General features: G+C 48.0%; 2 protein-coding genes across 3 annotated transcripts in view; one reads left to right on the top strand and one right to left on the bottom strand.

Moving 5' to 3' along the window:
* plxnd1 (plexin D1) overlaps nucleotides 1–19837 on the top strand; it is a 57906-nt gene extending 38069 nt beyond the window's left edge. For both annotated transcript variants that reach the window (XM_080015090.1, XM_080015089.1), the window contains 17 exons: nucleotides 2008–2122; nucleotides 2960–3067; nucleotides 5768–5880; nucleotides 7038–7142; nucleotides 8323–8453; nucleotides 9175–9373; nucleotides 9584–9730; nucleotides 9956–10112; nucleotides 10437–10540; nucleotides 11667–11730; nucleotides 13088–13122; nucleotides 13760–13864; nucleotides 14055–14218; nucleotides 14320–14467; nucleotides 17585–17725; nucleotides 17812–17886; nucleotides 18793–19837. In XM_080015090.1, the coding sequence (XP_079871216.1) occupies nucleotides 2008–2122; nucleotides 2960–3067; nucleotides 5768–5880; nucleotides 7038–7142; nucleotides 8323–8453; nucleotides 9175–9373; nucleotides 9584–9730; nucleotides 9956–10112; nucleotides 10437–10540; nucleotides 11667–11730; nucleotides 13088–13122; nucleotides 13760–13864; nucleotides 14055–14218; nucleotides 14320–14467; nucleotides 17585–17725; nucleotides 17812–17886; nucleotides 18793–18909 (2028 nt within the window). In that variant the 3' untranslated portion in view covers nucleotides 18910–19837. The remainder of the gene's footprint in view (nucleotides 1–2007; nucleotides 2123–2959; nucleotides 3068–5767; nucleotides 5881–7037; nucleotides 7143–8322; nucleotides 8454–9174; nucleotides 9374–9583; nucleotides 9731–9955; nucleotides 10113–10436; nucleotides 10541–11666; nucleotides 11731–13087; nucleotides 13123–13759; nucleotides 13865–14054; nucleotides 14219–14319; nucleotides 14468–17584; nucleotides 17726–17811; nucleotides 17887–18792) is intronic.
* A 1046-nt stretch (nucleotides 19838–20883) lies between these two features.
* Nucleotides 20884–23038, bottom strand: exorh (extra-ocular rhodopsin; the record flags this gene model as incomplete). Its single annotated transcript, XM_080015106.1, has 5 exons — nucleotides 20884–21012; nucleotides 21578–21817; nucleotides 21998–22163; nucleotides 22263–22431; nucleotides 22678–23038. 5 exons carry the CDS (start codon nucleotides 23036–23038, stop codon nucleotides 20884–20886), a joined length of 1065 nt encoding a protein of 354 aa, XP_079871232.1.
* Between the last annotated feature and the right edge of the window lie 227 nt (nucleotides 23039–23265).

Genomic DNA, 23265 nt, shown 5'->3' with positions numbered 1-23265 from the left:
GGCATGTGAAGCCAAATATGATTGTAAAGTGCCCTTTACGTGCCCCTCCGGTAGAGAAAATGGTGTAAAGCACCCTCTAGAGTGCCCGTATGTTAGAGAAAACATTATGATGTGCCCTCTAGAGTGCCCATATGTTAGAGAAAACATTATGATGTGCCCTCTAGAGTGCCCATATGTTAGAGAAAACATTATGATGTGCCCTCTAGAGTGCCCATATGTTAGAGAAAACATTATGATGTGCCCTCTAGAGTGGCCGTATGAAGGCGCTGCCTTCTAGCACTGCCATCCAAGTACTGTTCCTTTAATCAAACTATTGTAGGAGACAACCAATCTTAATAAGACTCAGTGGCTGAAAGAGATAAACCTTTGAGCTTTTGACACGGGACTTTGAGTGCATGTTTAAAAGTGCACAGAAACCAGGGCTGGGTGTGAAAGCAATCTGATGGGAAAAAACAGGACTTGAATGCGTGATGGCAGCACTTAAAAGCGACATCTGAACCAGTCCCACCACAGTCCTGCTGGGTTCCAGCTTCTCTGAGTTTATGCCGACTGATGCCCCTTTAGTCCAAAAAAACGATGCCCCTCAAGAAAACGATATAAAGTGTCCTCTAAGAGAGAGGACTCTCAGATCTTATGATGCCCTCCACTGAGAGGGACAACCAAGGTCTATATTGGAGTCAAGGTCATTGTCTCCCCTCTGGGTCCTCTAGATTGCAGAAAGTGGTGTTTCAGGTGTTCAAAATAATCAAAATTTCTTCAGCTCCCCTGAAGACCTCCCCCCTTCAACCGGTGAAAAGTGCCCCTTTTCAGATTTTGCCCCTAACCCTAAGATGTAAACACAGGTAATCGGCAAAGACATACATGCGGGTCGAGGGGTCGATTAAGATGTCACAGCACTATTGGGTGGGCCCCACATCTCCCCCCGTGTCCATGAGTATGAGTGTGATTTGTGTGTTTTTCAAGAGCCAGGACTCAACTGGAATGCACGTGTATATTTTCCCTCGGTGTCGGGTATCGGGAATACATGTGCATACACACTATGCAAATACATAGTTTAAAAGGCATCAAAAATAGCCATTTATATTTCTTTGATTACTTTTCGGTGGCAGGTCTATTTTTAAACATGCTTATTTTTCCCTGGCTCTGAAGTTGAGCTGAGCGGCGGAGGATGGAGGAGGAGGGGGGAGGGACAGTGGGGACAGGGGGGTGGGCAGCGCACTCAGACCCCAAATGAAACAGGAAGATGGAACAATGGTATTTTCACCTCCATTACACCAGGGCAGGCAACTGCTGCAATCTTTGGGAGTGGACCTTCTCTCATTGGTCTGTGTTACTAAATGCACAAGCCAAGGGGGGGAGAAAGAGAGGGGGGGGGGGGGGGGGGGGGGGAGCGAGAAAGAGAGAGAGAGAGAGAGAGAGAGAGAGAACCCTGCGAGTCAGTTTCTTCTTAAAGTAAGACTAGTGTTAGAGGGATTTGGTGTGAGGATTGGAGGCTCTTTATCTAGGGGTCTTTTTTTTTTTAGGAAGTATGTCGGGATTGAGAAAGGAAAGGGAATAAACTATAAAGACCGTGCTGACTAATCAGCAGGCAGAAGTTTTTTTGTTACTTAGTGGGAACTTGGTGACTTCTTCCAACTCTATAGCAGAGAGATACACATGTATGTGTACGTGTGTGTGTGTGTGTGTGTGTGTGTGTGTGTGTGTCTGTGTCTGTCTGTGTGTGAGTGTGTGTGTGTGTGTGTGTGTGTGTGTGTGTGCGTTCGTGCGTGCGTGTGTGTGTTCATGTGTACCTGCACGTGTGTGTGTGTGCGTGTGTGTGTGCGTTTCAAAGAGCCATATTTGTTTAACGCTTTGTTAGACTGTGTGCATTTCCACAGTGGGTCACCAAGAGCTCTGCGAGAATGTTTGCACACCATCCCTCTGTCTATGTATTCACTCTCCCCCGCTGTCTCTCCTTACCTTTGTCTCTCTCTATCTCTATTTCTATCTCTTTTTTTTTTCCTGCAGGTGCAAGTGGGGAATTTCCGCCACACCATCGCCAAGGTGCAGCTGGGCAGCAGCGACCTGGCCACGGTGGTCTCCATCGTGGTGTGCGGGGTGCTGCTGCTGCTGTGCACTGTGGGTAGGTGGAGCATGCCTGGTTAAACTGGAATGGGCGGGGTGGGCGGTGGGGGGGGGGGGGGGGGGTTGTGGTTGGAGGGGGGTGATGGATGCATGGCTGTCGTGGCAACGGATGCTCCAGATGTGGCGCAGATAAAAGTAACTCAGGGGTCACGGCTCACCCTGTCAGTCTCAACCCTCCCCAATAGACCTGCACAAAGACCCCACTGTTCCACTCTCTCTCTCTCTCTCTCTCTCTCTCTGTCTGTCTGTCTGTCTGTGTATCCATCACTTTGAACTCTAGTGGGGTGTGTGTGTGTGTGTGTGTGTGTGTGTGTGTGTGTGTGTGTGTGTGTGTGTGTGTGTGTGTGTGTGTGTGTGTGTGTGTGTGTCAGGGTGGGCATGGTCTTCTGTCGACTCCAGTTGTTTTTAAAATTGAAGTGTGTCTAATTTAGACGAGTGTGTGTGTGTATGTTTTGCCCCCCGCCCTCCCTCAGAGGTTCGCACCCATGTCCGTTTTTAAAAGGGACGCCACGACTGCAACTGATTTATTGGATGTTGTCATCCTTAGATAACAGATAACACATTGTTTTAGAGAGTCTCATTCTGTGGTCATTAATATAGATTTGTCAAGCATAATTCGAAAGTGCTTGTTTTTATTTGGGATTTGATGTATTACAAACAGCAGGCAAAGTTAGTCTTGTCTGGCTTCCTGAAACACATAACTCACATTAAGAAAACAAATATATTTTCTAGACCTGTGTGTACGTGTGTCGTTACACTTTGACTGATCATTCTCCTCCCGAGAAGATATGGATTTTTTTTTGTCATTTCCCTTTCATCTCTCTCTCCGCTTCAGCTCTCGTAGTTTACTGCACAAAGAGCCGGCGAGCCGAGCGCTACTGGCAGAAAACACTGCTCCAAATGGAGGAGATGGAGTCGCAGATCAGAGATGAGATACGCAAAGGTGTGTACGCACAAAAAAAAACAGGGACGTGAACAAGCAAACACACATACACACACACACACACACACACACACACACACACACAGAAACGCACTTTTTCCCCCTGATGGATGTTTTTGATCATTGATAGAGATGAGAACAGTAAGTTGGAAGACCGGAGATAATGTGCATGCGTGTCTGTGTGTGTGTGTGTGTGTGTGTGCGTGCGTGTGTGTCTGTGTGTGTGTGTCACAGACTCTAGCCCACAACAGCTGACAGATTTGTGTCGAGTAAGCGTGACTCATAAAACAGAACGTCTGACAAGTGATCAGTCACACACAGACACACACACAGACACAAACTCAGTGATCACATCTACCCTATAGAAATAGGAGTCCTGTGTGTGTGTGTGTGTGTGTGTGTGTGTGTGTGTGTGTGTGTGTGTGTGTGTGTGTGTGTGTGTGTGTGTGTGTGTTTGGGTGTCCGTTTGTGTGTGTGCACACGTGTGTTTGTCCTTGTGCACCCAATCCGTGTATCAGTTGTTGCCTTCTCTGAATCCGAGTATGTTTGTGTGTGTGTGTGTGTGGGTGTGTGTGTGTGTGTGTGTGTGTGTGTGTGTGTGTGTGTGTGTGTGTGTGTGTGTGTGTGTGCGTCCTTCTATCTGCCGGGGACATTAGAGCCAAGGCCGCCGCTTGCCACAGCTCCCAGATTTATGGGGCAGAGGTTTGAGAGGGAGGGATGGGACGGGATGGATGGATGGAGCAAGAGGAATGGAGGGAGGAGGCGACAGGAACGGGAGTCAGGGCCGTGAGTCCGAGCAGACGGAGAGAGTGTGGGAGTGAGGGATGGGGGGGAGGGGGAGGGGGGCCCGCCGGTAGATTTGTGGCCGAGGTCAGGGCGAGGGTGCTGGAAGCGAGGGATTGTTCCTCTTTCGAAAGAAGAATGAGGTAAGGACTGCGCAAAGGGAGGAAAGGAGTGGATGGAACTGACGTGTTCCAGGTTAAATGGAAACGCAGAGGGGATTTGTGGTGTCAGAAGGTGCGGCGGCAGAGGAGTGCGGCTGCCCTGCTTTAATAGCGGCATGAAATATGAAGCGTTTAGCGGGGAAGTTCTGCTAAGAGGATGAGAACTTGGAAGAATTAGGAAGTATGTTTTTGCTCTAAATCCTTCCACTCCGATATCCCTCTCGTGTTCTCTCACACACATGCACGCACGCACGCACGCATGCACACACACACACACACACACACACACAGGTATTAGTACTTTACTAGATTAGTTGTGATTACGACCACTTTAAACACATTTTTAAAACGTGAGAGTAAATCAGGAAGATGCGTATAAAATACACTTAAAATATTTAAATGCTTAAAAAAAAAACAGCATTGAAGGCCGTTCGGATTACGAGGACACTTAATTTGTCCTCATAATCCCAATTGGGCGGTTAATGCTGGTATTCAAGTTTTTTTTAAACCAAATATTCACGCAAATGCACACACATTGTCTAAGATTATGTGAAGCCGTCCGTGTTTAAAGCTGAGCTCACTGCTCAGAAGCAGCTACACCTGGAAGAAGAATCCTAATATCAGCTCCATCAGATGAAAAAGAAATTACCCCAGGTCGACCCACACGCACGCAGGAACGCACATTACATTACATTACATTACATTTACATTTAGTCATTTAGCAGACGCTTTTATCCAAAGCGACTTACAATTGTTCAAAGACCGACGGACGCAGCCATCAGGAGCAATTAGGGGTTAAGTGTCTTGCTCAAGGACACTACAGCATGCTAGCAGGAGGAGCCTGGGATCGAACCAGCAACCTTTGGATCACTAGACCACCAGCTCTACCTCCTGAGCTACCACCCCGCACGCACGCACGCACGCACGCAGATTCACCTCTTCATAGTTTCCCTGTGAATACAGAGACGGGAGCATAATGCGATGGTGTCCCAGAGAATAGTGTTGGGTCCACAGAGGCGCGAGGAGGAGGCCGGTGTTGGCACGCTGAGTCCTGGACGCGCCGATACTGTTTCCGCCGCTCGCGCGACGTGCAAAGCTGCAGCCTCAGATTGGATGTGGCTGCTGTGACTTTTATTCGGGAAATATTTGCCAACGTGCTGGCCCTGCATGCTCGGGCAGGGAAGTAGAGCGAGAGAGAGAGAGAGATGAGAGATGAGGAGAGAGAAGGAAAGCAAGAACTGGCTTGCGTATTAGAGCACAGAGGATCAGATTATGTGTTTGGTGTGAGAGTAGATGTCAGCCATTAAAAGAGGAAGCAAATGCTTGCCTCCTCAGAATTAGGATTAGATGGACGCTACTGGACCAACAAGTACACATTTACTTCCAATACGGACATGGTTAGGAGTAATGGAAGAGTAATCTGCTCATTTTTGGGGGTCATTACTAATTCCAGCCGGCCGCCCGCTTTTTGAAAACGTGTATCTTTTTTGTATTTTGTATTTCGTCGTATTATGTCCTAATGTATTGTTTTATATAAGTTCATTGTGCCATTTAATATATGCCATCATTGCATGGTGTCATAATGTATTATTGCTCTGTCTCAACATGACTGTGTCTTATAATGTCAGGATGTGAAGCTATAGAAACTATTTCGGAAAGAGATTCGGAAATGTCACAATCTTTTCCTAGTGGCTCGGAAAGCCTCATGACACCTGGATGATGTGTGTGTACGTGTGTCTGTGTGTTGCTGCCCCAGGCTTTGCAGAGCTGCAGACAGACATGACAGACCTGACCAAGGAGCTGAACCGCAGCCAGGGCATCCCCTTCCTGGAATACAAACAGTTTGTCACGCGGACCTTCTTCCCTAAGGTGAGGCCTCCTGTATTTCTCTTTGTTATCACACTTGTCACACCTTAAAGCTCCTGATCATCACCCCTGATAATAACTGGAACTTTTTTAGACTAGTTTTTAGATCCTTCTTTTTTTCTTTTTTTTTTTACCCAAGTGCAACAATTTCACCTTGGCCTCTACCGATGCTGTTACTGTAAGCAATCTACAGGGAAAAAGTTCCCATCGGGTGTTTTTTTTTTGAACGTGCATTAGATGTGTGGTGAACTGTTGTTTTGCACCCTGGAGATGAGTGAATGGTTTTCTCCATAGGTAAGCACTTTCTCTGATGTGTGATGCACCCTGAAGGTAGACTGTGGCTCTTTGGGTGGGTGGGTGTTTTTTTTCCCCCACTGATACAGACAGACATGGCCCAGTGGGCTTCATCTCCGCACCACAGGCACGGGCTTTTTAAAAGAGACGGAACAATGTTGGGCACTAATACAAGAAAAAAAATCTCCCCTCCTTTCAATCTCACACACACACACGCACACGCACGCGCGCGCACACAGGCACACATTTTGCAAGCATTCTTGCACAATGAGCACTGAGGTTTTTTGGTTATAAAGGAGGTTAGAGGAGAATGTGTTGAAAAGCTTCTCATGAGGAACATAAATAAATGTCATTAAATGAAAGTCATTTCCTTGGTGCTGTCATCCACATAGCTGTCCACCAAACAGCACACAAAACACACGCTCTTCAGAAGATAGGGGTGTGTCGGCCGTCACACACCAGCGTCGAGAATCCGCTAATTTTGAGATCCGCACATTCTGAAAACTGTCCCACTGTAGCTGTTTCATCTTCACTCTCATCTAAATGAAAGGCGGGAGAGCTGAAAGGCTTTCCCTCCGGGCTCCCCTTTGCTTTGGCTCCAAAGCTCTTAACGCTCATGATGTTCTGTGTCCTGGTGTCATGTTTCCCTCTTCATGGTCAGTCAGGACCTGTTCGGACTCCAGCCAGTTTTAGAAATGAAGCCCTTTGCGTTCCATTCACAAAGCTGCTGCCAAAGTCTCAAGGCCAGCGCGTCTGGGACTCGCACCGCCAGTCTCCATGTGTATCCACGGTACTTTGTCTATGCCTGGATTTTACTCTATTACTCTAAGTGTATGTGACCATGCCCTCTGGATTATGTGTTACAGATGTGTTCAGACTACGAGAAGAGCCTGGTCCAGCCCATCTACGAGAACAACAGCCTTTGTCCAAGAGTCCTGCCGGAGACACATCCGCTCCTCCAGGACTGGCAGGTAAAGGGTTAAGCCATTAGGTTGCTGGAGATGCATTCTGCCTCCTCCAGCCCCAGTGCGTAGACTCAGTGCTTTTTCACTTCCCTGCTTCACAACTGGGTCACACCGAGGCTTGTTAAAGTTTCACTCTGGGACTGTTGAAGTGGAAAAAAGCATTCACGTGCATGCATGTGTCTGAGCGTGTATATAAGGTGGACTGTGTGTGTGTGTGTGTGTGTGTGTGTGTGTGTGTGTGTGTGTGTGTGTGTGTGTGTGTGTCACGTTCATGCGTGTGTGCGCGTATGCATGCTCTGTGTGTGCCTGTATCTGAATGTGTCTGTGTGTGTGTGTGTGCACTTGATGGTGCTTAGGGACACATGTGCATGTCTGCGGCTACCTAAATGCACTCTATGTTTGTGTGCTCATGCATGCTAATATATGTTATTCAGTCGTTGCCAGCGTGACACTGAATTTTCAGCTTGTCAAAAATTAACCTCCCAACCGAGCTGAGGGCAGGCAGTTGACACATTTCTTATCCGTCTCCTGGACAACTGAATAGTTTGATCTTAAGCGTAACTGCATTGGACCTCTTGTGGACGTCTGTGTGTGCTCAGTGTGTGCGTGTGAGATAGAGAGAGAGAGAGAGAGAGAGAGAGAGAGAGAGAGGGAGAGAGAGAGAGAGAGAGAGAGAGAGAGAGAGGGCATAGAAAGCGCCTCTGTGATGCTACTTTAGGGTGGGTAGCCAGGGGAGCCTGTCTAACAGTGATGAAGTGCCTGAGTTCCTCACCGTCTTCCAAGGAAGTGTTTTCCAGGTCACAGCGAATAAATCTCGCCGGCCGGCATTTATCTTAATGGACACCCCTGTTCTCCTTCTGTCACGCTGCAAACACCTCCATATGGCCGCAAAACCGGAGGGAGGACTTCATTGCGCCGCGGTTTCGTCGAAACTTGTACATAGGCGACGACACTCAGAAGAGGTAGAGAGAGAGAGAGAGAGAGAGCGAGAGAGCGAGAGTGCACTGGGCTAGAGCGATAAAACAGTTTCTAGACGGGTCATTCCAGATTAGGAGTGGTGAGGCGGCGTAGAGTAGGGAGGGAACAACAGGTGGAAGGCCATTCATGGATTGAAACTGAACATCTTTTTACCCCTTTAACCACACTCTTTGTCCCTCCCGTCCCATCCCCCCCTCTCTCTATGCAGTCCACCAACACGACGAAGCCCAACGTTGAGGAGGGAATCACGCTCTTCTCCACCCTGCTGAACAACAAGCACTTCCTGGTCACGTTCGTCCATGCCTTGGAGCAGCAGAAGGACTTTGCTGTGCGAGACAGGTAACCACACGGGGTCATTCATGTTTCAAATTTCAACCTCCCGTCTGAGGTTCTTTCTGCATGCGGTTTGAGAGCCCCCCCCCCCCCCCCCAAGGCAAACAAGTTAGGCTATCTGGACACCCCTCAATTGGCAGTTGTGGAGCTGAGCTCAAGACCTTGGAAAACAAATGTGGGGGAAAAGAAAAAAAAAATTATAAATGAATGAACGTTACAATAGACTGCACACTTCAAATGCAAGGTCATCCAAATAGCTGTGAGTTTATAAATAAGACATGTTCACTTTTAGCAGAGCGCGGCGGTGTCCCACTGCAGCTGTGTCAGCTCCGGCGTTCTGAGGCCGGCGTTGAGGATCTCTAAAGAGAGAGAGACCACATCTAACTCCCGGCTCCGCGTCAGCACTGAGACCGAGATTTTAAAATTAAAAAATAGGATCATTGTTATGGAAATTCCCAGCGAATGAGCAATACACATTGCATTAGCTCATAAGAATTTTTTTTGGCAATAGATTCAGACATGTGTGGGCGGTGATAGTGGTGGTGTGGTAGGGAACTAAACAATGTGCAACATGAGCATTAGTTATTTAAAAACCCACAAAAACCACCAGTCAAAGACCAGCACGGACTTGTCATGTGGGCCTTGTTTTATGTCCTTTGAGAGCGAGGAGCCGCCCTGATCTTCCTCCTCATCTACAATTATGTTTGTCTATGTCCTTGCCCCACAGATGTAACCTGGCATCCCTGCTCACTATCGCCCTGCACGGAAAGCTGGAGTATTACACCAGCATCATGAAGGACCTGCTGGTGGACCTGATCGATGCGTCCGCTTCCAAAAACCCTAAACTGATGCTGCGTCGCACCGAGTCTGTGGTGGAGAAGATGCTGACCAACTGGATGTCCATCTGCATGTACAGCTACCTCAAGGTGCGGATGGAGAAGCTCAAATAGAGTGTAGTTGGATCTTAGTCTCCAGATACAACCATAGTTGAGGCTATATACAGGTATACCATCTTGAAATAACAAAAGATATTAAGCTGATTCAGTAATCCAGCCCCTTGTTAACAGAGGCGTAGATTACCCAATTCAGCAAATGTCCTTGCAGCAGTAAGCATCTTTTTTTGTCATGTTCTACAGGAGACCGTGGGTGAGCCTTTCTTTTTGCTGCTCTGCGCTATCAAGCAGCAGATCAACAAGGGCTCCATAGACGCCATCACCGGCAAGGCTCGCTACACACTCAATGAGGAATGGCTGCTCCGTGAAAACATTGAGGCCAAGCCGCAGGTCAGATACCTCACACACACTCATGTCAGAGGTCACATCCTCAGCACTGATTGGCCCAGAAGGGCCACTGAACTCTGTTCTCCCACTTCCACACCATGTAATTGTGCTCAGAGTCTCACTTAAAAGGTTGTTACGCGTTCAAAGGAACTGCTGAATGTCAAAAAAAAAGAATGTCCTTTACATTTAAATGCGATGTGTGATGATTGTGCCTTGTGTCTTGTGCAGAACATCAACGTGTCCTTCCAGGGATGTGGCATGGACTCTCTGTCCATCAGGGTTGTGAACACAGACACTATCTGTCAGGTGAAGGAAAAGATCATCGAGGCCTTTTATAAAAATCTGCCGTTCTCCCAGTGGCCCCGGGCGGAGGACGTGGATCTGGGTAAGGGGACCGATTTCTCTCTCCATTCATCTGTCTCAGTTTCATTCGGCCCGGGCGGGTGTAGTAATCTTCTTTGCAAAAAGGTCAATTCCTCTCATGAAGCCCGACTAACCCGGGGCCGCAATATAATAGATGATGGAAGGCATTGAGGAGGGTGTATGGTAATAATCACAAAGACTTATTGCTTTGGAGGCTCGTGGAGCCTGCGGTGCTGATTTGATTAATGGCCCGAGAAAAACATCCACAGGTTGAGCCAGAAAGTCAGAGCTGCTCTCTTTCTCTCTCTCTCTCTAAATTTTAATTGTATTCTCCTCTCCTCCCTAGAATGGTTTGACTCTGGCAGTAACAGTAAGATTCTGCAGGACCTGGACAACTCCTCGCTGATGGAAGATGGACGCAAGAAACTCAACACAGTTTTCCATTACCAGGTGTGTGGCATGTGTTTTTTTTTACTTCGATACAGTACGTCTGTTATAGGCGTGTCTGTTTGTGTGTGTTGTGTGTAGTGTGTGTGTGTGTGTGTGTGTGTGTGTGTGTGTGTGTGTGTGTGTGTGTGTGTGTGTGTGTGTGTGTGTGTGTGTTGAATCCCTGTGCAGGGTGTTGTCAAGGTGCCCCATGTGTCCTTGATATTGTAACAGCAACAGCAGGCGAATAGAAGGTGAGAACTCCATGTGAATGGCGTGGAAACTCCGTAGGTGCCAAGGTGTAAGAGGCTCACTATGGATGTTTCTATATTTACTAAGTTTCACTGTGTTCATACTGTATACAGTATTTGATCATCAAAATGCTTTCATGTTTTTATGTGCTGCAGCTTTACCGTCTCTGTTGTTGTTGTTTTTTCCCCCCGTTTGCTGTGTTACCTTACACATACACTGTATTGCTGTGCACACTTGGATACGCATCTGACCAAAACTGTGGTCTCCTCTCTCTCTCTCTCAGAGCAGGATTCTAACATTGGAGAAAACCAATTATAATATTTTTTCACCATTCAAGGTGAGAGAAAGGGCAGAATTATTATTTTTTTTCTCATTGCGACAAGCGTCTGGTGAGGAAAACCAGCCAGTCTCGAAAATTCACAGCGGTGTTGTTGGAAGGGGCTCGACGCTTAAAGACGTGCATTTTGTATATGTCTACGTTCTTGTTCATTCGGGCACAGGTAAACAGATGTTCGGCGACCCCTGACCTTTTGTCTCTGTCACGTCGGCTTTGTTAAGTGCTCTGTTTAGTTTGTGTTGAGCCGGGGGGACGGAGCTGTAAAAGTCTGGGTTCACTGGCGAGGCTGTTCAATCCATTTCACCCTGGGCTGACTTTAATGAGCCAGGGCCAGTCTGCGTCCAACCGGGACACAAACACCAGGCACACACACACACACACACACACACACACACACGTCAACATTCAAACACACCTTCACAGGGACTCATATACGCACCACTCAACACCGTTCTCGCCTAGAGGACGTGGCTAACGACGCTGATCTGGTGCTCTCCGGCTGACCTCTGACCTCTGACCCTCCCGCCACCCGCCCTCTCTCCCCACCTTACTCCTTCACAGATCCCAGAAGGTGCCTCGCTAGCCATGAGCATGAGAGACAAGCGAGAGAACACCCTGGGGAGAGGTACGTCACCCCCCCCCGTCACCTTGTCACACACACTTACACACGTGGAGGTAAACACACCGGCGCTGACTCCATCGCCGGAAACCTCATTGCAAACTCAATTTCATCACCGGGGCCGCGGTGTTAAACACGCATGAGGCCACATGTTGGTGCCCTTAAACCCACGGCGGACGCATAAACACATTCACGCTTAATCAATGACAGCAGAGTGTTGCCGGTCGCTGGACACAGACGTAGTGAGCTACCGTCTCACTCGGATAATCCTCACAGACACGAGTACGTGTCGTAAATCCATTCACTAAGTTGTAGGAAACCGACGTGTTGAGCCGCGAGCTTGTGAAGAGGAAAGACCGTCGTTCTCTATCCCAAAATGCACATGCAGCCTTTTAACCGCCTCGTCCGTTTGCGCGGAGGTCCAGCCTTCTGTAATCGGCACCAGGCCGCAGCTTTGTTTCGGCCGGGCGGCTGTCCATCAGCGACTCTCTTCTCATTCATTCCGGGCCAGATTTGGGGCCGACACACGCTGAGCCGGGCCGTAAGCTCAAAGCATAAAAACGTGCCTAATGTGGCGGGAGTGTTCCCTGGCTAATGCGAAACATCTTCCAGCCGGGTTGTGAGCGGGGAAGGCGGTTTGGACCGAGGCCCGGCGGGCACAAGCATCACTGACAGAACCTGCTGTAATGAGGACAGTCACAATGGAGCTGGGTGGGGTGGGGGAGCGTGCGCATGTGCATGCGTGCGTGCATGGAGAGCGGATGAACTGAGGTAGATGTGGGCACACACATGTGCCGTATTTGTGTACACACATGCACATGTATGCCTCATGTATGTGTGTGTGTGCAAGAGATAGCCAGTGCTGTTTGCTGTTTGTGTGTTTAGCTCTATATATAAACCAGCGAGGTCTAATGCTCTTTCCTAACGATGCCGGAGCATTACCATCTCATTATCCCGGCTCCAGAACCAATCATAGACTCTGTATGTCTGTCCCCCCTAATCTCCCTCTTTTCTCTTCTCTTTTCACTCGTAATCTTTCTCTTTCATTTTCTCAGACAGCTCCCCTCCCCTCCCTGCCCACCGTCCACCTTAATCACACTTTCTCTCGGGGGTACTCTATCTCCCTCTCGCTTCTGTCACTCTTCCTCCCTTCTTCGCTATCTCTCTCTCGCTCTCTCCCTCGCACTCTCTCTCTCGCTCTCTCTCTCTCTCTCTCTCTCTCTCTCTCTCTCTCTGCCGCAATCCCCTGTGCCCCCTCCTCCTGTCTTCTCTCATTCTTTCAGGTCCTCACCTTGCTGATTGCTCATTGTTTCATGGCGTGTGTTTTCTCTCTCTCTATCTATCTCTCTCTTTCTCTCCATAGTCAAAGACCTGGATACAGAGAAGTACGTGCACTTGGTGAGTCGCTTTAGTCCTATAACCCACTGAGCACCCTTTGGAGTGTTCCAGTGTCTTCTCCCAGTGTGTGCCGTGTGTTATTCAGCCTTGAGTGTGACTGGAGGTGAATGGGGGAGCAGCTGAGAGGACATGACAGCGCTAATGCCGGTTAAGCTCTTTTATAAAAGTCAGCCCCAGATATGGCCCCTTTGACTTTAGAATAATGAGTTCCCGGGAACTTGATTGGTTGGATGAATAGGGGGTTCTACAGAGCGGCTTCTTCTGTTTTCCGTCTTGGATTTCAGTTTTTTTTTGTAGATGTAATTTCTGGGTATCTGACTTTCCGTGCCCCTATATAAACCTGTAGCAGCAGATCAGATGATACATGATCCCATTTACAGCAACCAGAGCAAAAAATCCCCAGAATTTCCCAACTCCCAGCACTTCCTAAATTTTAAAATTGTCACTCAGAGCCCCAGACATACGGCGTTGTTTTGGATCATCTGTCACAATACTCGCATACAGAGATATCAATCAGAGAAATTACGAAACTGGACACCTGGGGCACTGTGCTACTTATTTTACAGCTCAAAATGAGGTTTTTTTTATGGCTCGGTCATGCCTGCTGTATGGTGACCTTTGGCCCCTGATGCCCCAGGTCCTGCCTCATGATGATCTCATGGAGAGCAGGAAGTCACACAGGCAGAGCCACCGCAAAAAGGTCCTGCCTGAGATCTATCTGACCCGCCTGCTGTCCACCAAGGTACAACTCACACAGCTTGAATAATACAATAATAACAAAAAACATTTCCTGTAATCTTACCCAGTCACTAAGCTCAATAAATATTGTATCTAAAAACAAATTTACATATCCTGTGTCTTGACATCTGTCTTTTTAGATGCCTGTACATCACAACTGTGAAACCTTGTCTTTTCGTAATTTTTGACCGCAGGGGACCTTGCAGAAGTTCTTGGATGACCTGTTCCAGGCCATCCTCAGCATCCCTCCAGAGCGACCCCCGCTGGCTATTAAATACTTCTTTGACTTTCTGGAGGAGCAGGCAGACAAACGGGGCATCACGGACCCAGACACCCTGCACATCTGGAAGACCAACAGGTAGACTACGGACGCTGCCTTCCCAGTGGATCATCCAAGGTTTAAACCGAGAGCCAAGTGTGGTATAACATCGTCCGCTGTCTTCTTTTCCCATTGTCTAGTTTGCCTTTGAGGTTCTGGGTGAACATTGTGAAGAACCCGCAGTTTGTGTTCGATATCGATAAGACGGACCACATGGATGCCTGTCTGTCTGTGATCGCCCAGGCCTTCATAGACGCCTGCTCCATCTCAGACCTTCAGCTGGGCAAGGTTAGACACCAGTACTCTATCTATAGTATCTATCTTATCTATGTATCTATACATTTATCTATCTATCCAGGCTTTTGGTGACATGTTCACATACATAATTCAATTCTGAGTTGATGTAAATCCCTTTACATGTAGACACAGAAAAGGTTACAGGGCAGATTCAGCTCTTTCGACCTTCCTTTGACCTTGAATACCTCCAGAGTCCCCGGACCCTCATCGCCGAGCTGTCAGTCTGTCAGATCCGTCTACCTCTCCTCGTGTTTTTCTAGCGCAGGCGGTTGATCCAAGGTCACGAGCACCAGGGATCTCCTCCAGCGCTGTGTGTATGTGTGTGTGTGTGTGTGTGTGTGTGTGTGTGAGAAAGAGAGACTGTCTGTACACATGGACGGGTGCGTGGGTTTGTGTGTCCCCGTCTCATGTGCACATCAGTGTCTCTCTGTCTCTTTGAGTGGATCGCAGTGTGTGTGGGTCCGCTGTGTGTGTGTGTGTGTGTGTGTGTGTGTGTGTGTGTGTGTGCTTCCATGTCAATGTCCTCACCGCTCACAAATCCGTCTCATCTCTCAGACACTCTGACCCTGGCCACGCTCTGCTTCCTGTCTCTCTCGCTGGCTTCCCCCCCAGAGGGAAGCAGGCACTCATCAAATAATGCTCCTCTTTCATAGAGAGCCACTTTCACAGTTTCTACTTTCACATTTTACAAACTCACCCGCCACCAGCAGGCCGGCACACACTCCGCACAGGGACAAGAACACACTCAGATACCTGAACGTGCGGATGCAGAAGCCGTAAACCATTGAATGACTGCAGCAGCCTCAGTTTTGTGACCTCCAGCACGTTTAGTATCCTACAGCAATGGCAGCCTCCATATAGAGCACGTTGCAATTATCTTCGACCTCTTTTCTGTGCGAGCAGATGTGACCGTGCGGGTGAAGGAGGTTGGCGTGAGCAGAAACATGCGTGCGTAAGGGCTCTTGCATACATGTATGTGCAGGTGTGTGTAGAGGTGTTTCTGTGTGGGATTTCTTTGTGTGTGTGTGTGTGTGTGTGTGTGTGTGTGTGTGTGTGTGTAATTGCTATTGCATATGTGTATGTGCACATGTGGGTGGAGGTGTTTTTTTTGTACAGGGGTGTGCGTAGGTGTGTGTGTGTGTGTGCGTGTGTGCGTGTTGGTCTCAGGATGGGGTCAGGTCAGTGAAAGTTACAGGGGTTGCGTGGGGGGGGGCTTCTGGATTAGCTGGAGCTCAGCAGGGGTGAGAGGGAGGTAGGAAACTCGCTTGCTGTTTCCACGGAAACCCTCTTATCTGGCGGGCCACACCAACGCGGGGCCGCGGGGTCACAGGGGGTTACCAGGCAGATGGACAAGCCGCAGGAAGTGACCTTGTGGACAGAACAAGAGGGTTCCCGATCTGAAGAAGCTACAGAGGCAGCAGTCTCTTAGAATCCTAGCGCCTCTTCAACTGCACACACACACACACCTACATTACAAAGCCAGGCAGCCACACAAACACGCACATAAGCACAATAGTGACACAAATAACTCATGACACGCAGAAATATTAAGGTGCGCCGTAAGCAAATTCGCTAATGCTGAAAGCTGCAGCTGCCCATGTATTTTACCCCCTCTCTCTCACTGTCCTACTTTCTCCCTCTTGCCCTCGTTCTTCACACACACACACACACACACACACACACACACACACACACACACACACACACACACACACACACACACACACACACACACACACACACACACACACACACACACACACACACACAAAAGGCATGCTCCAATATTAGCCATAACAAAAAAACAGAATCTGCCCATAACCTCTCAGCCTCAAGCCTGTAATTCCCTCTGCCTAAATAAGCTTTAGTAGGAGAGTTTGAGGTGACTCAGGGGATTCTTGTATTGAATATTGTTTTGACTGGAATGTTCAGAGGAAATGACATTCCTTCCCTCCATTGTCTCAGCTCAGGGTGGTTCTGATGGCCCAATCAAATAATAACGTCCAGCAAGCCTCAGGTCTGAAAGGCCTCTGACCGCTCATGCTAAACACACGCTCCTCCTATTATACTTAATAATCCTAACATGCACTGGCATGGACTGGCTCAGAGTATTTTTGATGTTGCTGAATATGTCCAATATAAGATTTGGAAAATCCACCTAAATCGAAGGTATGATGACTGGACAGAATGTATCTTACTGAAATACACCACACTGATCATCCACAACATAAAAACAGGTGGAATGAATAACATTGTTCATCTTGTTCCAATGGCACCCGTCAAGAGGTGGGATATATTAGGCAGCAAGTGAACAGTCAGTTCTTGAAGTTGATGTGTTAGAAGGAAAAATGAGCAAGCGTAAGGATCCGAACCACTTTGACAAGGACCAAATTGTGATGGCTAAAGGACTGGGTCAGAGCATCTCCAAAACGACAGATCTTGTGGGGTGTTTCCGGTATACAGTGGTTAGTACCTACCAACAGTGGTCCAAGGAAAGACAACCAGTGAACCAGCGACAAGGTCATGGAAGCTCATGGCTCACTGATGCGTGTGGGCCCATCTGGTCCGATCCCACAGAAGAGCTTCTGAAGCACAAATTGTTGAAAAAGTTAATGCTGCTAGAATAGAAAGGTGTCAGAACACACAGTGCATCACAGCTTGCTGCGTATGAGGCTGTGTAGCCGCAGACCAGTCAGAGTGTCCATGTAGACCCCTGTCCACCACCGAAAGTGTCTACAATGGACACGTGACCGTCAGAACTGGACCATGGAGCAATGGAAGAAGGTGGCCTGTTCTGATGAATCACGTTTTTTCTACATCATGTGGATGGCTGGACTTAGTGTCCGATCCGATGGAGCATCGTTGGGATGTGCTGGAACAACAAGCCCGATCCATGGAGGCCCCACCTCACAACTTAATGGACCTAAATGTTCTGCTGCTAATGTCTTGGTGCCAGATACCACAGGACACCTTCAAAGGTCTTGTGGAGTCCATGCCTCCACGGGTCAGAGCTGTTTTGGCGGCACGAGGGGGAGCTACACATTGTAAGTGGTTATAGGTGGTGGTTTTAATGTTGTGGCTGATCGGTGTGTATTCCTGTTGTTCCAGGACTCTCCTACCAACAAGCTTCTGTATGCCAAGGAAATTCCAGAGTACAAGAAGCGGGTGCAGTGTTACTACCGGCAGATCCAGGAGATGGCACCACTCAGCGAGCAGGAGATGAACGCTCATCTGGCCGAGGAGTCTCGGGTGGGTGACACATTTCAATGAAAGCGTCTTCTGCTAAGACAAGGTTCCATTTTACCCTGACGACTCTTGATTTTCCCATTCCACAGAAACACCGAAATGAATTCAACACCAACCTGGCCATCACTGAGATCTACAAATACGCCAAGAGATACAGAAACCAGGTTAGAATCCAACATGTTTTACTTCGCCTCTGCCTCAAATCTTAGATCGAGATTAGTGGAATTGCTCTTGTGTAATCTGGCCCTATCTCCTGGCTCTACCTCAAATGAGGTGTAGAATTCAACCGACAGGGAGTGGAATCGGAGGAAATCCTTATCAGTGTGTAAGATCACATGCAGGCTGAGAGACGTTATGAACTGCAGGCGGCCCTGCAACCTGTCAGTCAACCAGAGCCTACATTAGTGTCTATGTCTACTGTGGTGTTTTTTTGTTTGTTTGTTTTTTTGGGTTTTTTTTTTTATAACCATCTGAAGCTTATTTTCGATACAGAACTCTCAGCTATCCCTCGACAGCGGCCACCTTGCACTCGCTTTTCCTGGAGGGGCTTAGTTAGTGGTGGTGTCTGTGCCCTTTAATGGAGAGCCCTCATCATAAAAGCCTTTGAGCTGCTTTCTACTGTCATGCTCGTGTACTGGCACAGGCCAGGGCTTAGGCTCTGATACGTGGGTCTCAGTGAATGGCCTCTGATTGCCTATTCTTTCACCCGACTTCACTCTCTATGGCTGATAGCATACTACTGCTAAGAGCCAGCAAAGTCCACTGAGCTTCGAACAACTATCAGCCATGAAAAACCGAGCAGAGCAGATGTGGGTTTTGTAAATATGTGAATAGGAAGGGCTTTTTTTTGGCACGGAGGCATGCGTTAAGGCTGAAGAATGTCGGTGGGGTGCTTAAGCCCTTGTTTTCTTGCCCTCATGTTGCCTCATACAGTTTAGTGTCCGAGCAGGTGGTTGATTTGCTCCTCTCCGTGAGATTCATCGACGCTTAAAAGCCACTTAACGCTACGTTTACCACGTCTCTCACCCCCCCTTTTTTTTTTCACCTTTGTCGTCCTCTCCTTCTGCCAGGTGGTGAACGCGCTGGAGTCCAACCCCACCGCACGTCGCACTCTGTTGCACCACAAATTTGAGCAGGTCATCGCCCTTGTGGAGGACAATATCTACGAGTGCAGTAGTGAGGCCTGAAGCTGCAGTCTCCTCTTTCACTGATTATCTCTATTCCTGCTGCCAACTGCCTGTCAACCAGCTCCTATAACCAGCTGGGCACGCCTCTCCCCAAAGGAATACTTCCTCATAGGTCTTGCTATTTCCATTTTTCCAAAGCCACAGGCAAGAGCGGGGAAAAGTGGCAGAGCCGGGGGGGACTCTAGACTGCCCACCTCTCCCGCCTCAAACATTTGTGAAGTGTTCTGCAATCCCCTTCCTTTGTCGGGGGAACGCCAATTTGAGGCACAGAGCCAGAGTTCCCGTCCAGTTTTGACTCCGAAGGTGTAGAAACTCGGAGATGAGTCCTTCGCTCTGGATGTCTTCATAGTTACTGAAACGCGACGCCCTGGTGGCAACCTTACGCACTGACCCCCTTCTTGAAGGGATCGAGCCAATGATGCACTGTACTGTATTATAATGTCCATAGCAATATTTATAGATGTGATTTAATGCTTTCAAGTGGCCTGTCCATCCATATGAGTATGAATGACCATAATGAGTTCCTCCTGTTCCTCGTCTCCTAAAGCAATGTTCTCAGGTGTGATGGGTGATGGCGACGTACTCACTGGGTTCTTTGAACTCCATGTTCCGATGTGCTTTGCAGTTTAATGGTGGATTTAGGAGGAGTAGAGAAAAGAATATATATATGATTTTATAATAGGTCATGTTTTTATGCCAAGGACCTGCCTCCAAAGTGATGGAAATCTATTGTGTCAGATATCGTGTAGTTCACTGGGACGAACTGCATCTTGTAGAGATTAAGAGCAGCCTGCGTGGGATTTTGACCAGAAGACAAGAGGGAAATTAAAATTCATGAAAAAAAAAATAATAATGTGAGGTCAATATTATCTGACTGTATTCGTGATGCCAAATGACTTGTCAGAGTTTGTGAAATAAATTACAGTATTTAGAATTTTAATGTGTCTTATTATGGCCAAAATGATTAACCGCACTCTCCCAGTGCAGTCCCTCGATTAACACATTTTTGAACAGCATTTGTAAACCATCAAAATCTGGCCTGCCACCCAGATCCTTATGAATAACATCTGGAACTTTTCTCAAAGTCTTGTAAATGTTGTCGTGAATCGAGGTTGCCAAGTAGGGGTGGGGGGGGGGGGGGGGGGATTCTTGTGGACATTTAGCTTAACTTTTATTGCAGGACGCAGAACAACTTCATTTCCACAGCATCTTATACAATCAAGCCAGAGGCCATATTGCTTCCATACATGCACACCGACACACCGACACACACATTTTCACAACCCTTTAAAATCATAAACATCCAACATGACCACAGATAGGATTATACTTACAAAACACACACACACACACACACACACACACACACACACACACACACACACACACACACACACACACACACACACACACACCATCTGTAAACACTCTTGCCTCATTCAATGCCAAGAGCCCTAACCCACCTCGACAGCGTTGTGAAGACTTAGAACAGAATGACCAGAACAAGGCCCTACAGACACGGGCAACATCATCTACACAAATTAAAACACTAATTAAAATCAACCTAAATATTTCATTTAATAAATAGAAACATTGAAGCGCAGTGTGTAGGGCTATGACCGCAACAACTATTCCACGCAAACAATTCATATCGTTTGGTGTGTATCATCAGACGGCTACATTACATTTTAGGCGTATTTAGGGTTGGAATGTGTTCAGTTGGAGGGTCAATACCCCGAGCAATACGTGGTTAAACTCAGAGGCCAGCTGAACACTTTCCAGGGTATATTCAAATGAAAATACATGCGTTGGCCCTGGAATATTTCATTGTGATGTCAGTTCCCCATGAAGGGGTCAGCTGCTTTCTGACAGACCGAGAGGTAAAATAACATAGTGCTGCTTGGCGTACGGTGTTCCCCATGTGTGCAGGGACAGATGGGGAGTGGGGCGGTTTATGGGGTATGGGGTCAGAGGTCAAGCAGGGGCGACCTGGCTGGAGGACACAGAGGAAGTATGGGTTTTGGAGGAGGCGCCGGTGGTAGTCTCCTCCTCCCCGAACGGGTTCTTCCCGCAGCACACTGTTGTTAGCATGCAGTTCCTGAACTGAAAGCCAGAGAGTGGAGAGGAATCCCAGTCAAAATTTTCTTTATTTTATTTGAAAATGTAATAAATAATAATATCAATAATAATAATAAAAATGTCAAATAAAATGTATAATATAATTTATAACAATAATAAAGAAAATGATGATATAAATACAGACAATAAATACAAACAATGCCATATCATCCTACTTACCCCAGAGACCCCAGGGCTACAACCTTTTGGGGTCTCTTAGGGTTAGGGTTACCCAAACTAACCCTAACCCTATCAATTAAATTCTGTATGACCCTTATAATGCATCCCCACATTAATAAACATAATTTTAATGCCACGTTACTTTTTATTCAAAATTGGAGCATTTATTTAATGAAAGTTATTCTCACATGGGCAGGTAGCTCTGCAGGTTATTGGAATATAATAAACCATGAAATGTATTTATTTTTTCCTTTTGGCATTTAGTCTATGCAAGGCCTCAGAATTTATATTAAAAAAATATATATATATATCACATACATAACGTGTACGTGTAGAGGTAGCGCTGCCTCAGCACGTGTCCTTCCAGTACCTGTCTGTTGAGCAGGATGTAGATGACGGGGTTGTAGAGGGCGGCGCTCTTGGCAAAGAAGGCCGGGGCGGTCATGAACACGGGCCCGAACTCGGCCCCTTGGTTGGCAAAGATGTACCAGGCCACGCTGGCATAGGGAACCCAGCACACCAAGAAGGAGATCACCATGACGATGACCATGCGCGTCACCTCCTTCTCGGCTCTCTGGGTGGTCTCAGACTCCTGCTGCAGGGCCGCGGCCTGGACGCAGATACAAAATGGACACGGGAGACAGGAGATGTACGATACATACTTTATACCAAATGGAGCACTGCACAATCTGCATTTCATTAAGCTAGACGAGCACATTCTGAGAGGATTAGGTGACACAGTGATTATCACGTTAGAAGATGGTCCGTCATTATAAATCCAATTTCGTACCGCTCGGACGGTGCAGAGGAGGCGGCTGTAGCAGAAGAAGATGATGAAGAGGGGGACGCAGAAATGAAGGACGAACATATAGATGACAAATGAGGTGTTGTGGATCTCAGGCTTGGGCGTGTAGTAGTCAATCCCACAGGAACACTGCATTCCCTCCGGGATGTACCTGCAGCCGCGGATATAGAGAGCTTACGATCTCACCAAAACTTATGTGCATCTCATATAGGCAGGCCAGGGAATTTCTTCGCTCCCAAACAATCAGTACCGGGACCATCCAAACAGCGGGGGTGCGGCGCAGGTCAGGGCCATGATCCATGTGAAAGCCAGACCCGCGATGGCGTGTTTCTCGCAGAATCGAAAGTTGCTCATCGGTTTACAGACAACGACGTAACGCTCGATAGCGAGCACCACCAGGGACCACAGGGCGATCTCCCCTAAGACAGAGAGAAAGCGAGCGAGAAAGAGAGAGAGCAGGGGTACAGTACAATTATCCATCTATACTTTTAATCGTTCCTTTTCACTTTGGAATTAGTATTCTACCGACAATGATGTTTTTGTAACCACTGAACATTTGGCAATATCTTGAATGAAATGACTCCGATGTAATCAAATGCAAACAAAACCGTATGTAAGTCACATTTAAATTAGAGCCTTCACAGCCCGATAGCTCTGTTTCGTACCTCCCAAGGTGGCGAAGAAGCCCTCGATGTTGCAGCCATTGACGCCCAGGACAAAGTATCCGTGCAGCGCCGTATAGAGGGTGACGGTGAAGCCGCCGACCACCATGAAGAGGTCGGCCACGGCCAGGTTGAGGAGCATGTAGTTCAGAGGCGTCCGCAGCTTCTTGTTCTGCACAGTGACGTACAGCGTGAGGAAGTTGACGGGGAAGGCGGTGACGATGAGGAAGAGCATGTAGGCGGCCACGAGCGAGTACTTCCACGGCTCGGCCAGGTAGTACTGCGGGTGCTCAAAGGGGCTGCGGACCACGCCCGTCTTGTTCGACATGGGCACGTAAAAGTTGGGGCCCTCGGTGCCGTTCATGGCTGCCGCTGCGAGGGTGACGTTCCCTGTGGGAGCCTCGGACTGTTCCGTTCGAGAGGAGATGGTGGAATACCACTTGGGTTGGCTCCTGTCGTGGGTGGAGCAGGGACGATCTGGAAATTGGTTTTGTCGAGGTGAGGAGGAGCGCTCTGCAGCCCCCCGATGGGCTGCGGCGCCTTTTAACAGGGCGGCAGGATTAGGGAGTGTTCGCATGGAGGGAATTAGCG

Source organism: Zeus faber (assembly GCF_960531495.2).
Source record: "Zeus faber genome assembly, chromosome: 15".
NCBI lineage: Eukaryota > Metazoa > Chordata > Actinopteri > Zeiformes > Zeidae > Zeus > Zeus faber.
Note: the sequence above shows the minus strand (reverse complement) of the source record. Positions and strands in the feature narration are given on the sequence as shown.